The sequence below is a fragment of the Heloderma suspectum genome, chromosome 7 (assembly GCF_057233095.1).
Source record: "Heloderma suspectum isolate Gila_16-S chromosome 7, 16-S_ref, whole genome shotgun sequence".
Taxonomy (NCBI): Eukaryota; Metazoa; Chordata; class Lepidosauria; order Squamata; family Helodermatidae; genus Heloderma; species Heloderma suspectum.
The window spans coordinates 30,691,120-30,706,897 of record NC_139464.1 but is presented as its reverse complement, the minus strand read 5'-3'; the positions used below and the strand labels follow the sequence as shown (position 1 = coordinate 30,706,897).

Genomic DNA, 15,778 nt, shown 5'->3' with positions numbered 1-15,778 from the left:
TGGCCTCAGAATCTCTCTTGGATGACTTGTGAAAAAGTTGTGGCTACCAGACTTTGCTCTTGCTTACATCATGCTTGCTAGTTCCATTTGAGCAGTTAATATTGGGGTGAATTGGGCAAACTGAAGAGGAATTCCACAGGGGCCCAAGTTCCCAGCTTGGCTTCTGTTACAGAGCTAGCTTTTGTAGGCACTTTGGGGGGGGGGGGTTGGATCCTGGCTTGCAAGATATGAGTGTGGGGTGCTTGAATTTTTTTCACAAAAATGGAAAGAAGCAAAATGACAGCAAATTTGCAACATCAAGCTCTTTGGATGGCTGGTAAGTGTTTGGGTGTTTTCAGGTTCTTATTCTTGTCAGCCAGTTTAGTGGTTTATATGGTTGCCAAAACCAGTCAGAAATAAAGGACGCACTTGAGGGATATTTATTATGTATTAAGAAGAGTGAAATGTGGCTATAAATATTATCACTTATGTTCTGTGGGGCTGATACGCTTTGGAATAAGGGCCAATGCTTCATAATAAAGGAAATTCATTTGAAAACAAGAGACACTCAGTGGCAACCTTAGGATGAATATAACCCCCAGGTTGCATCTAGAGCTAGCTTCTGTAGCTCTTGTTTTGAAGATCTGGTGCACTGCTAAAGGATCATCATCATGTATACTGTAACAGTTTTAAAATAAAAGAAATCCCTTTCCAAAGAATGTGCATTTTAAAAGCTGATCCAGACCCCCCATGTTCCCTCTGATGCAGACAGAAAGCCCCTATATTTCCTTCCCCCCACTCCCTCAAAGGAAAAGAAAACTCTTAAATGCCCAAAGGAAGATGTCTGTACAGCTCCTCTTTAATTGAAACAAATGGGGTAACAGGCCAGTGGAAGTTCGGCAGGGAGAGCTCCATGTGTATATTGTAATTGCCATGCTCACAGCCAGTTGCTCGACCAGGATCGATAAACGGATGGGAGTTGGGACTTCTATACATTTCCTGATCTGTCATATAACTTTTATATTATATGATCATAAACTCCTCCTGTTTTTCATGTTGTGCTTCAGTAAAGCAAACGAAGACCTGTCCATTGCATGAGAAATTAACAAGTTCCTGTCCTGTTTGTTGCTAACTATTAAAATATTTGGGAATTTGCTTGTAAAACTTTGTCCATCTCCTCTTCAGGTAGAATTTGGCCAGTTCCCCTGTATTTTTCTTATTGACAGAAGCAGCAATTTGAGGTGATAGTGAGAAGAAGTAATGAGTCAGAGGGTCTGACCACAATACGACTGCTTTTGACTTCCCCAGCTCAGTGGTACCCCTTTACAATTAGGTATACATAAGGTATATTATTTGTTGTCATGTGCTCTGACTACTGAAGGTTGAAGTCTCAAAAAGGCTTTATAATAATGAAAAGCTCATACACACTGAAACATGGATGCTGCGTTATTAGTTTTTCTTGGTGCTGTGTTCTCCCATTCCTGGATCCAGCCATAATGTTGCATCTAAATAGCGGCTTCTTCCAGTTACTCTAGTTCTGTGGGGGAAAGTTGTTGTTGTTAACTACATTGATATATTGGGCACTTTACTGTTGGGGTAGGGAACCAGTGGCCCTTGGCCTAACTTCATGCAGAGTTCAGCATTATCCAGCTCTCCGGACACCACAGGCCCTTTCTTGCTCTTCAGACTGCCCCTGTGGGAATCACTTCTGCTTCTGCTGTGTGTGTGTGTGTGTGTGTGTGTGTGTGAGAGAGAGAGAGAGAGAGAGAGAGAGAGAGAGAGAGAGCACAAGAGGTAGAAAGAACTATGCAATCCTACAATGCTTCAAACCCCACTTGCCTTTGGCTCTGGCTTCTCCCACCATCAGCTGCAGCACCCAATTAACTTTCCTGTGGTTCAATGGCCTGTTATAGAAAAACGTTCTCCACCCATGCTTAGCAGCTTGATGCAAGCAAAAGACAGATCCTTGCCTTGAGGAACTTTCAATCTGAGTGTACTGTTTGTATGTGTATATTGTGGTGGCAGTAGTGGGGAGGCAAAAGAAGAAGGGGTGAGGAACAAGAAAGAGTAACAAGGGATGAATGCATACTTAGATAAAGAGGCACCATTTCTCATGGGTGCAACAAAAGCCATGCCACCCACATGGATCCAGCTAACCCATTTGGATTAGTAGCATTTGGGTGGGATCAGAACAGGCCCTGTTTTGCTTTCCTGTCAACACATCAGTCACCCCTCAAAAAGCTCTCCATCTTGAAGACCCTAAGCTAAACCATTACAATTACTGTAACTTCAGGAAGAAAGATGAAAGTGAGATGAATCTAACAAAATAGCTATAACATCTACGAAAGAAAGAAGAGAGAGGAATAGAGAAAAAGACATAAGGTTGAACTCTGTCTTGAAATCTTATTTCAGAAATTTAATCAGTTCATGAACAATGACCATTTCTGTATGAATGTATCATTTTGCAGGTAATATTGTCCTTTTACAAAATAGGTTATTTTTGTGAGAAGAGCTCTATGTCTAATTTTCCTAAACCAACCTGAAAGTAAGAAGTTTTCCAGTGTTGAGCAATATACATCCTGGCAGCCACTAACACTATTCCTAATGTATGTTGTACATCTATGTATTCAATTTTCCTACAGTGGTTATCAGAATCTATCTCATTCATTCATTCATTTATTGAATTTCTTGATCGCCCATCTGGCTGGTCACCCGGCCGCTCTGGGCGATGTACAGCAATATAACAGTTTTAAAACTATAAAATTCTACTTTAAAACATCATATTTCTAAAAATACCCTAACCCACCCCAAATGCCTGCCTGAACAACAACGTTTTTAATGCATGGCGGAAGCTCATTAAAGAAGTCAAGTGTCACAATCACTCGGCTTTCATCTCCATTTTGTTTAAATCCAGTTGCTTCTTCCCACTGCTTATGTCTACCATTTTTAGAGACACCACTTCACTGCAGCTGAAAATTACAATTATTCAGAGATCATAGCAACAACAAAAAAGTAACTTTATATTCAAATATTTCTTGGGAAAAAAATGGGGAAAGCCTTTACAAAATTATTATCTCACTTATTTTTCTCTTTGGTGTCTCTGCCTTGCTTTCTCTGGAGATGTGTAGGATGTCCTCCTTTATAGTTTTCCAGGATTTTGGCAATGATATAGAGGAAATAACAGAACACCACAGTTATTTTGAGAGAAAACTAATTATCAGGAGAATTCTAGATCCATCTGTTTCGAGAGCAGATGTAATGTTGGCCCTGAAAACGTCAGAGCCATCTTGCCTGTCACGGGTACAATAGGTCTGTATTATTCAGACAAACCACTTCCTAAGGGCTTATCTAAAGAACAACATGTTAAATTGTAATTGTTCCTCTACTTTGGCCACCCCATCAGAAGCACATTTTAGAGAAAATGAGGAAGTAGAGGGTATGAAAGTACTCAATTCTGTCCTTTTAAGAAGAGTTTCAGGAAACAACTCTGGGGGATTATTGTTAAGAAAGAAATATCACTTATTAGATAATTATAGTCTAGAAACACTTGTTGCAGTGTTAAAGTATGAGCTTTTAAATGAAGCTCCTCTTTATGTTCAGTTTCTCCTACTTTTTCTGTAAGTTACTTAAAGGAAAGGAATCAATTATGATTCAGGTACAATGAGTTAGGCATGCATGTCATATTATTAATTTCATAAGATGAAAAAGTTCATACTATTTATTCTGTCTGTCTGTCTGTCTGTCTATATCTCCTGCCTGAAACATATAGATATGCATGGTGGCTAACCACATTTCCAGTAAAGCGCTCTAGCTAAGTCCACTTCAGTACCACCCAAGGCTGTTCTAAGGCATTTTGCTGCCTGAGGTGAGAGACAAGATGGTTCATCCCTCCCATTCCATATGCAGAAGCCACATGGACTGGTGTTTGAATCTGACTTCAGACATGATAGAGGTGTACAAAACTATACATGGTGTGGAGAAAGTGGATAGGGACACATTTTTCTCACTCTCTCATAATATATTTTCCTCCCTTCCTCATAATACTGACACCCAGGGTCATCCCATGAGGTTGATTGGTGGGAGATTCAGGACAGATAAAAGGAAGTCCTTCTTCACACAGCGCATAGTTAAGCTATGGAATTCGCTATCACAAGAGGTAGTGATGGCCACCAATTTGGATGGCTTTAAAAGGGGGTTGGACAAATTTATGGAGGAGAAGGCTATAAGTGGCTACTAGTCCCGATGACTATGTGCTACCTCCAGTATCAGAGGGAGTATGCCTATGTACACCAGTTGCTGGGGAACGTGAGCGGGAGGGTGCTGTTGCACTCATGTCCTGCTTGTGGGTTCCCCTGGGCAGCTGGTTGGCCACTGTGTGAACAGAATGCTGAACTAGATGGACCCTTGGTCTGATCCAGCATAGGTCTTCTTATGTTCTTAATACTGGTATTAGGACAGCATCTTCCACTGCACCTGAGGGGGCAGCAGGCTAGCTTAGGGTTTTGCCCAGACTTACCTTCGGCTGCAACAACGCCTTGGCAAAGAGCACCAGTGCCTGAGAACTCCATGGATTCTGAAAAGGAACTGTAATGAGCAACTCCTGATGGCCTCTTCTCTTTTGTTCATGCACTACCCCCCTGGGGTGAGATAATAAACGATGCCTTAGAGTCTTTTGTTAATACCCACCCCCTTACTTGAACTGAGCAGAAGGTTTACTCTGCTGGAGCCTATAGAAAGTGACTATCAACCCTGTAGGGTGGGACCTCAGAGTGCTAAGCTCCAGAGCAGGGCTGTCATCAAGGTATGGTTGGGCACCTGCCGAGGGCCCACACCCCAGCAAGGACCCACTGCAAGGAGCCCCCATGAGTTGCTTCTCCTCTTCACCATTGGAACCTGCTTGTTCACCGGCCTCTTGCTCTAGCCAGGCAGTGGTGGTGGTGGTGAGGAGCAGCAGCAGATGCCACGGCCTGCTTGCTCCCTGGCTCTGCCTGTCAAGCAAGCAAGTGGCAAGAAGAGGGAAGAGCAGCTGGTGACAATGGCAGTGGGAAGGTGGACTCACTGGGCCCCGTGGAAGGTGTCTTCTTGCCCAAGGGTCCTCAAAACCCTGGAGCTAGCACTGCTCCAGAGCAAGTGTTCAGCCACCCTCTCTGTGGCACGCCCCTATCAGTGACAGGGGCGGTGAGGCCTTGGCACACCCCCTGTGGCAACGCCAACTGAGTCTTCCCTTGAAATGGAGACAGCATCTGCAGAGAGGCGATTTTTCTCAGGACTGTGATATGGGGGGAGAGAGACTTAGACTTCCCCTCCCCTCCCCTCCCCTTCCTGCACGGTCCCAAGGCTGCTCGGGTTTTCTGGCAGCTGCTGTTTACCTAACAAAACACATGCATGTTAACTGCATTCATGCCAATAACATCGTGTGTAGCTTGATTAGCTCGGCCCCGAGCTATGGCCACTCCCAGGGCTGGTGCCAAGGGTTGGCATGGTTGGGCACCCTCCCGGGGTCCAAATCCCAGCATGGCACCTAGTGATAAGGGGTCTCTGGACCTCCTCCTCTTTGCCATTGCGACCCGCATGTTCACCCTCTTGCTCTGGCCCAGGCCATGGTAGTGCTATGAAGGAGGAACAGTAGATCCTCATAGAATAGTAGGGTTGGAAGGGGCCTATAAGACCGTCGAGCCCAGTCCCAATGAGCAAATAGGTAGATGCTGCTGCCTATTTGCTCGTTGGCTCTCTGCCTGGCAAGGAAGCAGTGGGTGGCAAGGATGAGGAAGAAGGGAGACTCACCAAAGGAGGGGCCTCCACTGGGGGTGTCTTGCCCAAGGGCCCTCAAAACCTAGAGCCAGCACTGGTCACTCCTCTGCTGCTGATTACCAGGCACTAAGTAAACAACAGTGGGCGGTCATCAGCTTTGTGCCCTGCCTGTGAGCCCCCGGAGGCATTTGACTGGATGCTGCTGGGAACAGCATGATGCCGACGAGCAATGCCGGCTCCAGGATTTTGAGGGCCTTGGCCAAGACACCCTCAATGGGCCCCCTCCCTCACTCAGTCTGTCTTCTTGCTGTCATTGTCACCAGCTGCTCTCGCTCCTCTCCCTCTTCTCATCGTTGCCACCACTTGCTTGCTTGGCCAGCAGAGTGACTATGAGCAAGCAGGCCGTGGCATCTCCTGCTCCTCCTCCTCCTCACCACCACCGTTGTCTGGGCCAGAGTGAGAGGCAGGTAAACAAGCAGGTTGCAAAGGGGAAGAAGAGACGTAACTGCAGGGGACCCCTGCTGGGGTGTGGGCCCTTGGCCAGTGCCCAACTGTGCCTAACCTTGATGCCGGCCTTGCTGACAAGGCTAATTTCTTTTGGCTGCAGCAGCAGCAGCAGCAGCAGCAGCAGCAGCTGACCAACAAAGTTTAGCAGGCACTTCCATGTCCGGACCTGGTGATGCTGTAGGTGGGATCTGGCGTGGAGGCGGAGCTGGGTCTCAGCCAGCTATGGGCACCAATGGGATCTTTCCCTTTAAATGCAAATAGCAACTTCAGAGACACCATTTCTGTTCGGACTGTAGTAGGGAGACTTATTCTTTCTCTCCCCACCCCCTATGGACTCAATCTTTACTGCGGTTGCTGTTTACATAACAAAAAAAGGTGCGCATTAATTACATTCCCATGGAGATTTGATCTAGCTATCATAGTAGAGTGATGAACTTGCCCTCTATGAATGTATCTCATCCTTTTTAAATAGCCGCCTTGTAAGAGTCTCAAAGGACAGTGGATGGAACCCATGGCCTTTCCTGTCTGCACCAATATGAAGGGAGTTTCTGACTTGCTTGGCCCCGCTCCTGTGATTTGGCTGGAGGGTGGAATTGCAGCCACCAGCCCAGCAGGGATCCGGTGATCTAAGGGGCCAATAGGGTTCCTGTGGGCTCTGTAAAGTTGCTGTTTCTAGCCTGGCTCTTCAGTCTGACTTGCCCGCCCAGCCCAACCTGCTTCTATCCTTCCTGATGACTAGCTAACCTCAAGATCGCCAGTGCTGACACATCTACGCTAATTGTGACGACTGCCACATCTTTGGGTAGTGAGCCCCATTTGTTACTCATACGCTACTGTGTGAAAGTGTGTGTGAAGTGAAATCACTGCATGAAATGCATGCATTGTGTGAAATAATTAAGAGTATGGCACAATTTGCAGAAATAATGAGAACCGTCTATTGCTGTTCGTTTTGTGCCTGCTCATTTATTCATAGTATTTTTGGATTGTGCTCTCTGTCCAAAGACACCCAAGGTGATGTATAGCTATCAGCCTACTTACTTTAAACCATAAATTTGTTTCTAGCGTGCATTTGTTAAAGTGAATATTGATTTAGGGGAATGAGATTTATGAACATTAAAGTTTAATTCAGATGTTACTTGATTCCTCTTTTGGTCTTTTTATGTTGGATATCACAGATCTCTTTGAAATGTGGATTTCAGGCCATATAGCAACCCATATAGCTAACCCAAATTGTTAAACGTGGATTAAAAATAAGTCAATCACCAATTTAAATTTCAGTATGACTCCTTAGACTATTGCAAGACCACTCCGGAAGTGTAAAAATAATTATTTGTTGTGCTGTAAGGGCAGTTTCATTGAAAGGTACGATCTTTGGGTATGACTGCAGTCAGTTTGGTAAATATGTGTAAGCTTTTGAGTTTTAGTTCTTTACATTTGTATCGTGTCCTTCCTCCAAAGAGTTCAGAGAGGTACACATGGTCTTCCCTTTTGCAACAGCCCCGTGAGGTAAGTTAGGGTGAGAGATAGTGACTACACAAGATCGCCCAGTAAGCTTTCTAGCCACACAGGGATTTGAATCCATATCTCCCCAAAGTCCAACCACTCCACCATACTGGCTCACTGAACTCTGGAGCAGAGTGAGCAAATTAAGGTAATTTTGAGTTTACATCCTGATCAAATAAGGTCAATTTGCAGCATGAGCCCTTAGGAGAGATTCATGCAGTCACACACGCTGCTGAGGTTGTAAGACCGAAGTATTGCATGGTGACTGCACATTGCTCTATGCCAAGGATGGCCGCATCCAGCCCGCACCTTGAATCTGTGTGTCTCTCACCCCTCTTCCCCACTTGTAACCTGGTAAGCCATGAAGAAGATGACATTGTTTTTGCTCTCATTTTGTGCAGAAATATGTGCCAGCCAAGAGCACTCTCAATTTGTATAAGGGAGGTATGACACTGGCAGTTTTATTTTCAATTCCTTTCCTAACTATGCCTAACGCGGCATTTGCCTTTTTCACAGCAGCTGCACACTGGGTTGACATTTTCATTGAGCTGTCCACCACAACCCCAAGATCTCTTTCTTGGTCAGTCACCAGCCTCTGTTGCTCTTCATCCTCTTTCTCATCATAACTACCACTTGCTTGCTTAACAGGCAGAGAGCCAGTGATCAAGTAGGCTGTGGCATCTACCTTTCCTCCTTCTTACCATCACCATTGTCTGGGCCAGAGGCAGGTGAATAAGCAGGTTGCAACGGTGAAGAGGAGGAGCAACTCCAGAGGGCCCTTGCAAGTGGGTCTCAGCTGGGCTGTGGGCCCTTGGCAGGTGCCCAACCATGCCGGCCTTTGACGTCGGCCCTGCTCTGGCCCCTGAGCAACTTGGCCAGGGATAGCTTGCTCATGCACAGCCTCCTTGGCCAAGGGACTTGGCTATTACTGTTCTGCATTGTTTTTCTCCCTTCCATTTTTCTAATAAAGGGTTTTGTAAGATTTGGAAATATCTTACAGAGTAACCTGAGATGCTCGGAGGCAGTAAATCAATAGGGCTGGATGATCTTTATGTGAAGCTTCCACAGAGAATAAAGTGTGAAATAGCTGAAGTACTGATGAGGCAGTATGATATATCCTGACAAACAGCAGCTGCTCCTGACGACTGGAAAATTACTGACATAAAGCCTGTTCTCAAACAATAGCCATGAGAGAACCTGGAAAGCCTAGGTAGGGTAATCTCTTGCCACCTCTGGTGAGGATTACAGCTATGACAGGGAAGGAAAATTCAAGAGGACAAATCCTGTGGAGTATTGTAAGGAAGGGTTGTCTCGCAGTTGTCTACACTGTCGGGTTTCATGTCCATGAACAAGAGTTATAGCACTGGAGGAATGTTCTAATTATTTATTATTTCAGATTTTTACAAATACTGCTTTTCATTTGAAATGATGATGATGATGATAATAATCCCAAAGCACTTCACAAAAATGAAATCAACAAAATGCAATAAAACCAATCAATAAAATAATAATAAAACGAGAAAACAATAAAATATGTCATGAAAATCACCAAGGCTAGTTGGCAGTACTAGCGGTCAAGAAAATGCCCAGACAAACAAGTGTGTTTCTAACTGCTGGTGGAAATATTCTGCACCAAGAGCTCACCTGATCTCAAGTGGGAGATTGTTCCATACGTTGGGAACCTCAGAGGAGAAGGCCCTCCGCTGCACCACGACCATGTGAACTTGCTGTTGTATCTTCAATTTCAAGAGTGCCCCAGACCAGAAACCCATAGTTCTGAGGTGCAGCACCATACCCAGATGAGGGGCAGAATTGTCCTGTGCCAGGCGCTCAGCAGGTCAGATGTCATCAGTGGGCTGAGTTCCCTGGCAGTAACCTTTGCAGCTGGGCTAGTATAGAAATATACATTCTGGCTCTTCCAAAAGGAGAAGTGAGAAGTTTTGTAAGGGACTGGCTGAACTTTTTGCTCCTTCTGAAATAGCAATTCCATGTGAGTGGAAAAGTTTGATGTTTGTTGCAGAGTTACAGATTTTAAATGCTTTCTTTTTTATATTTTTGAGTTGCATGACAGAGTACAATCCCTGCAACGTCACTGCCATGTGAATTTTTTAAAATCAGGGCTGGGCCAAGACCTTTGGATACTGCTGGTGGAAAATTCAAATGGCACCCCCATCCCCCACCCCACACGTACACGCGCACAAGGGATCTGTGTGGATCTCTACGCATTCTTCTCTCTCCAAGGGATGTGCAGAGAATTACTGGCTACCCATAGTGCCTCCTCAAGAGCCAGAGTAGTTCAGCCAACCTGCGCAAAACATATTTCATACCAAGTTAAAGCAATAATTGGTGCCACACTTCATGTTCAAACACATGTAACAGAGCTCCAGTATCTTTTCTTTTCAAAGTAAAGCAGTTTCCTGGAGAATTTTAAGTGGAGAAGATAAAGGGGATATTTAACCTTATCTGCTGTTTTTCTGCTCCAGATTAATTCCCCTGCTTCTCCCCCCACCTCCCCACCCCCACAACAAGATTAAAAATGCATATTTAACTGTGTTTTGAACTCAGTGAATGTGTCTGGGGAGAGGCTGATTGGAGGCAATCTGCAGCATAGAAACAGCAGCCAGGGGAAGGGTTAAGCACCCCAACACACCCACACCCACACTTTGGCTTTAAAAAAGAAAAACTGGATTAGGGCAGTTACATGCATTTGAGGTTAATTTAGTTACCCCCTAAATGTGATCAGAAATCCTTTTCCATTCTTGAAAGCAGAGCAGCTTGATCTTTATACGTGCCTTTTACCCAACAGCACGGTTGCTGATGCCCAGATGGCTTAGTTATAGAGGCGCTTCAGGTCATTTACCATCTTTTAAAAGAAAATCAACTCTGCATTCAGCCACAGTGAGCGCATAATGCAGGCAAGCTGTTTGTAGGAAGAAAAATGGCGCCTCCCTCATCAGCGTGCAAATACTGTTATAAGAACACAGGACCATTGGTCCATCTAGCCCACTATTGGCGACACTGACTGGCATCTAGGGTTTCAGGCAGGGATCTTTCCCAGCCCTGCTTGGACATGATGAAGGTTAAACCTGGGACTGTGTTCAGGCAAACTGTGTACTCAGCCCCTAAATGTATGCACTGAACATGAATGACAGCATTTCTTTAGGCCTCTCCAGAGGAGTCAATTAAAGAAAATGGTCACAGAAGCCAATGGACACAGTGGGGGTTAAGAGCACTGCTTAAATAAGAGGGAAAAGTGTTTAGGAGAGGCTTTGCACTTTTTCATTAGCAACTTTTGATAAGAAAGCACAGTGGTGGCTGGTGGCTCCGATTTCGGTGGGGCTGTGCATCCATCCTGGGTTTCAGTCCGAACCAGCTAGAACTCTAAAGGAGCTATCCAACGTCCTGAACCATAAACCCAAAATGGGTTCAACACCTTGGATAGCTCCTTTAGGGGGCTGGCTGATTCTGACTGAAACCCAGAATGGATTTACAGCCCCACTGAAATCAGAGCCACCAGCCTCCTGTGGGAGGGTGTCTAGGCTGGCGGAGTCCCCCCGGTCTGTTGCACTAAGAATGGTGCAATCTACAGGTTGTTGTTGTTGTTGTTTTTAATTGCCCCCTTCCTGTAAGGAGCTCAGGGCAGCAAACATCCCTGTGAGGTAGGTTAGACTGAGAGACAGTGACTGGTTCACTGTTATCCAGGCTGGATCTACACTTACCACCTTTTTTCGCTTCCAATGAGGTTTCACCGCCCGCCTTTCACATTACGCAGTAGCCGCTTCGAATCGGAACCAGAATTTTCCACTTCCGTGCTCCCGCTTTCAATACCCTAATATCCTGGTATTTCCCCTTAATGTGCACTGATTTTCCGCCTTCGCTACCATATCCAGTAGTAGTACCCTCCCCCGTCTGTCCATATGCAGCGGTGTTTGTATTTCCCTCCTGTCCAATCACAGCTCTCGATGGCCCCATGTCTTCTTCTGGCTACCGATTGCATAGCTTCCTCAGCAGCCCCCATTTCCTCAGCAACAAGCAAAGGGCTGGATGTGCGTGCCCTTGTCTGATCTCAGAAGCTAAGCGGGGTCGGTCCCAGTCAGTGCTTGGATGGGAGACCGCCTGGGAATCAGGCTTCCTACGCTGAACAGGGGGTTGTTCTATCCCTTCAAATGAGGTTAAGTTTTACCTCCTCCTATCCCCCGCTCTGGATGTTTTTTTAAAAAATCAAGGCATTATCGTCGCAGAATCGGGGCTTCTCTGCTATGTTTTTTTTTCTAATTGAGACATGATCTTCAAAGATTCGAAGTTGTGAACCTTCACAACTTCCAAGCTTTGAAGATCATGCCTGAATTAGAAAAAAAAAACATCGCGGAGAAGCCCCGATTCTGTGAGGATAACGCCTTAATTTTTTTAAAAAAACATCAGGAGCGGGGGATTGTTGTTGTTGTTCAGTCGTGTCTGACTCTTCATGACCCCATGGACCATAGCACACCAGGCCTTCCTGTCCTCCGCTCTCCCGGAGTGTGCTCAAATTCATATTCATTGCAGCGGTGATGCTATCTAGCCATCTCATCCTCTGCCGTCCCCTTCTCCTTTTGCCTTCAATCTTTCCCAGCATCAGGGTCTTTTCCAGGGAGTTTTCTCTTCGCATTAGGTGGCCAAAGTATTTGAGCTTCAGCTTCAGAATCTGTCCTTCCAATGAGCACTCAGGGTTGATTTCCTTTAGGATGGACTGATTTGACCTCCTTGCAGTCCAGGGGACTCGTAAGAGTCTTCTCCAGCACCACAGTTCGAAAGCATGAATTCTTCGGCGCTCAGCCTTCCTTATAGTCCAGCTCTCACAGCCATACGTTACTACTGGGAAAACCATAGCTTTGATTATATGAACCTTTGTGGGCAAGGTGATGTCTCTGCTTCTTACTATGCTGTCTAGGTGTGCCATAGCTTTCCTCCCAAGGAGCAAGCGTCTTTTAATTTCATGGCTACAGTCATCGTCTGTGGTGATCTTGGAGCCCAAGAAAATAAAATCTGTCACAGCTTCCATTTCTTCCCCTTCTATCTGCCAGGAAGTGATGGGGCCAGATGTCATGATCTTAGTTTTTTTTAATGTTGAGTTTCAAACCAGCTTTTGCACTCTCCACTTTCACCCTCAACAAGAGGCTCTTTAGATCCTCTTCGCTTTCTGCCATTAGGGTGGTATCGTCTGCATATCGGAGGTTGTTGATAATTCTCCCAGCAATCTTAATTCTGACCTGTGATTCATCCAACCCGGCATTTCTCATGATGTACTCTGCATATAAGCTAAATAAGCAGGGCGACAATATACAGCCTTGTCGTACTCCTTTCCCAATTTTGAACCAATCGGTTGTTCCATGTCCGGTTCTTACTGTTGCTTCTTGACCCTTGTACAGGTTTCTCAGGAGACAGGTAAGGTGGTCTGGTACTCCCATCTCTTTAAGAATTTGCCACAGTTTGTTGTGATCCACACAATCAAAGGCTTTAGTGTAGTCAATGAAGCAGAAATAGACATTTTTCTGGAATTCTCTTTCTTTCTCCATGATCCAGCGAATGTTGGCGATTTGGTCTCTAGTTCCTCTGCCTCTTCTAAACCCAGCTTGTACTTCCGGTAGTTCTAGTTTCACATACTGCTGAAGCCTAGCTTGTAGGATTTTGAGCATCACCTTGCTGGCATGTGAAATGAGCACAATTGTACGGTAGTATGAACACTCTTTGGCATTGCCCTTCTTTGGAATTGGAATGTAAACTGACCTTTTCCAGTCTTGTGGCCACTGTTGAGTGTTCCAAATGTATTGGCATATTGAGTGCAGCACTTTAACAGCATCGTCTTTTAGGATTTTAAATAGCTCAGCTGGAATACTGTCATCTCTGATAGGAGGAGGTAAAACTTAATCTCATTTGAAGGGATAGAACAACCCCCTGCTCAGTGCAGGAAGCCTGATTCCCAGGCGGTCTCCCATCCAAGCACTGACCAGGACCGACCCGGCTTAGCATCTGAGATCAGACAAGCGTGCACAGGAAAACAGCACAGCGCTCGAGTGTGAACCGAGCTTGCGCATTCGATGAAGCACTGCAACAGGGAAAATGGATGAGTGCGAATAATCACGTTTTAATGCGAGAGCGTTTAACCCGACGGGACACCGAATTCATTGCGATGGCGGGCGCAATGTAGATCGGCCACCAGTGAGCTTCTCAACTAAGTAGGGACTTGAACCCGTTACTGCTTATTCTGAGTCTCCTACTGTAACCATTGCACTACACTGGGTCTCTCATCCATCACAGGGCAGTGATCTGTCATGATTTCACACTCCACTTCTAGGTGAAATGCAGGAAATAGGAGCTTTGGGGACAAGTTGCAGGTTGGGGGGGGATTTTTGCTGGGAAAACAGTATGAGGAGACCCCCCCCCCCCGCAGTGCACTATAGTCCTGAGCCAGAACTGTGGCTGCTTTTCCTAAGAAAAGAGAGTGACGAGTTGTGGACATAGTTTTAATACCATGTACTTAATTGTTAAGCTTTAGCATCACATAGTTTGGCCCTTTGAACCAATAAAACGGGTATAGGCAACCTGTGTCCCCAGAGCTACATGGGACCTCGTTTCGTGTAGCCCTCCGTCCAATTTCAATAACTCTTTGCAAGTGATCAGTTCAGCCCTCTAGCAAGAGCAATATGTCATTCCCCAGCAGCCTGCTGGCTGGGAAGGAAGAGGTTTACCAGGTTACAAGTGGGGAAGAGGGAGAGACACATAGATTCAAGGTGGGGGCTGGCTGCGGCCATCCTTGGCATAGAGCAATGTGCAGTCACCATGCAATACTTCGGTCTTACAAACTCAGCAGCGTGTGTGACTGCATGAATCTCTCCTAAGGGCTCATGCTGCAAATTGACCTTATTTGATCAGGATGTAAACTCAGAGTTGCCTTAATTTTCCCACTCTGCTCCAGAGCTCAGTGAGCCAGTGTGGTGGAATGGCTGGACTCTGGGGAGACCAGGGTTCAAATCTGTGTGTGGCTACAAAGCTTACTGGGTGACCTTGGTCCAGTCACTATCTCTCACCCTAACCTACCTCAAAGGGCTGTCGCAAAAGGGAAGACCATGTGAACCTCTCTGAGCTCTTTGGAGGAAGGGCACGATAAAAATGTAAATAATTACACTTGAAAGCTTACACATGTTCACCAAACAGACTGTAGTTGTATCCAAAGATCTGTCAACAAAACTGCCCTTACAGCTCAACAAATAATTATTTTTACACTTCTGGAGCAAGCTGTCATTCCCCCGCAGCCTGCTGGGCAGGAAGGAAGAGAGAGAGGGAAGGGGGTGTCTGGGAGAGAAAGAGAGTGAGAGTGAGAAAGGGGTGTCAGAAAGAGAAGAGGAGTGACCTTGCCCACTTTTGGCTCTGGTTCTGCCCACTGCTGTCTTTGCCACAGCCACCCCCAGTATACAGCTCCTGGCAGTTAACCCCAAGGGAATACAACCTTTGACAGAAACAAATAAATGGTTCCCAACTCTGCATTGAAAGAGCTTATTTCCAACATAATGTCTGCAAGTGCTTTATGTTAGTGAAACAAAACAGAGGCAAATCCAGGTTTGCCATGGAATATACAGTCAATAGGGAGCCTGATGAGGATATATATGTTCACAAATATGTGTTTGTCATAGGTGTACATTTAACTCACGTTGGGTCCTTCCTCACATTACATTTGTGGTATAGGATACAGAGCAATGAGACTCCTTCCAGTGCCATCAAGGTGACACCAGAAGCCCTAGGCCACGTGAGACAGCTGCAGTTGCTGCCAAGACCAGCTTCACTCTCTATGCAATAGGTAACGCTGGTGTGGAGAGAACTTGCTCACATGGCTCCTGGCTTTACATTTGTTGATGCAGGAGGAGCCATGCCGCAGTAGTTTCCAATCTATCAATGGAGCAGAAAAGAGGAGCCTTGGGTAGCCCTGATGTCAGTGTGGAGAATCTACGTTCAGCTGATGGAGCTCCTGGACTCTGGCAGGGCCACCACACTGTTGCCTGCC

The 15,778-nt window shown here is 45.8% G+C and overlaps 1 protein-coding gene across 1 annotated transcript in view; it reads left to right on the top strand.

Annotated features, from left to right (window-relative positions):
* The first annotated feature begins 227 nt into the window (after positions 1-227).
* The window catches only part of DGKI (diacylglycerol kinase iota), a 259,847-nt gene continuing 244,296 nt past the window's right edge, over positions 228-15,778 (top strand). The window contains exon 1 of the mRNA XM_084811723.1: positions 228-316. Within this exon, the coding sequence (XP_084667849.1) occupies positions 228-316 (89 nt within the window). The remainder of the gene's footprint in view (positions 317-15,778) is intronic.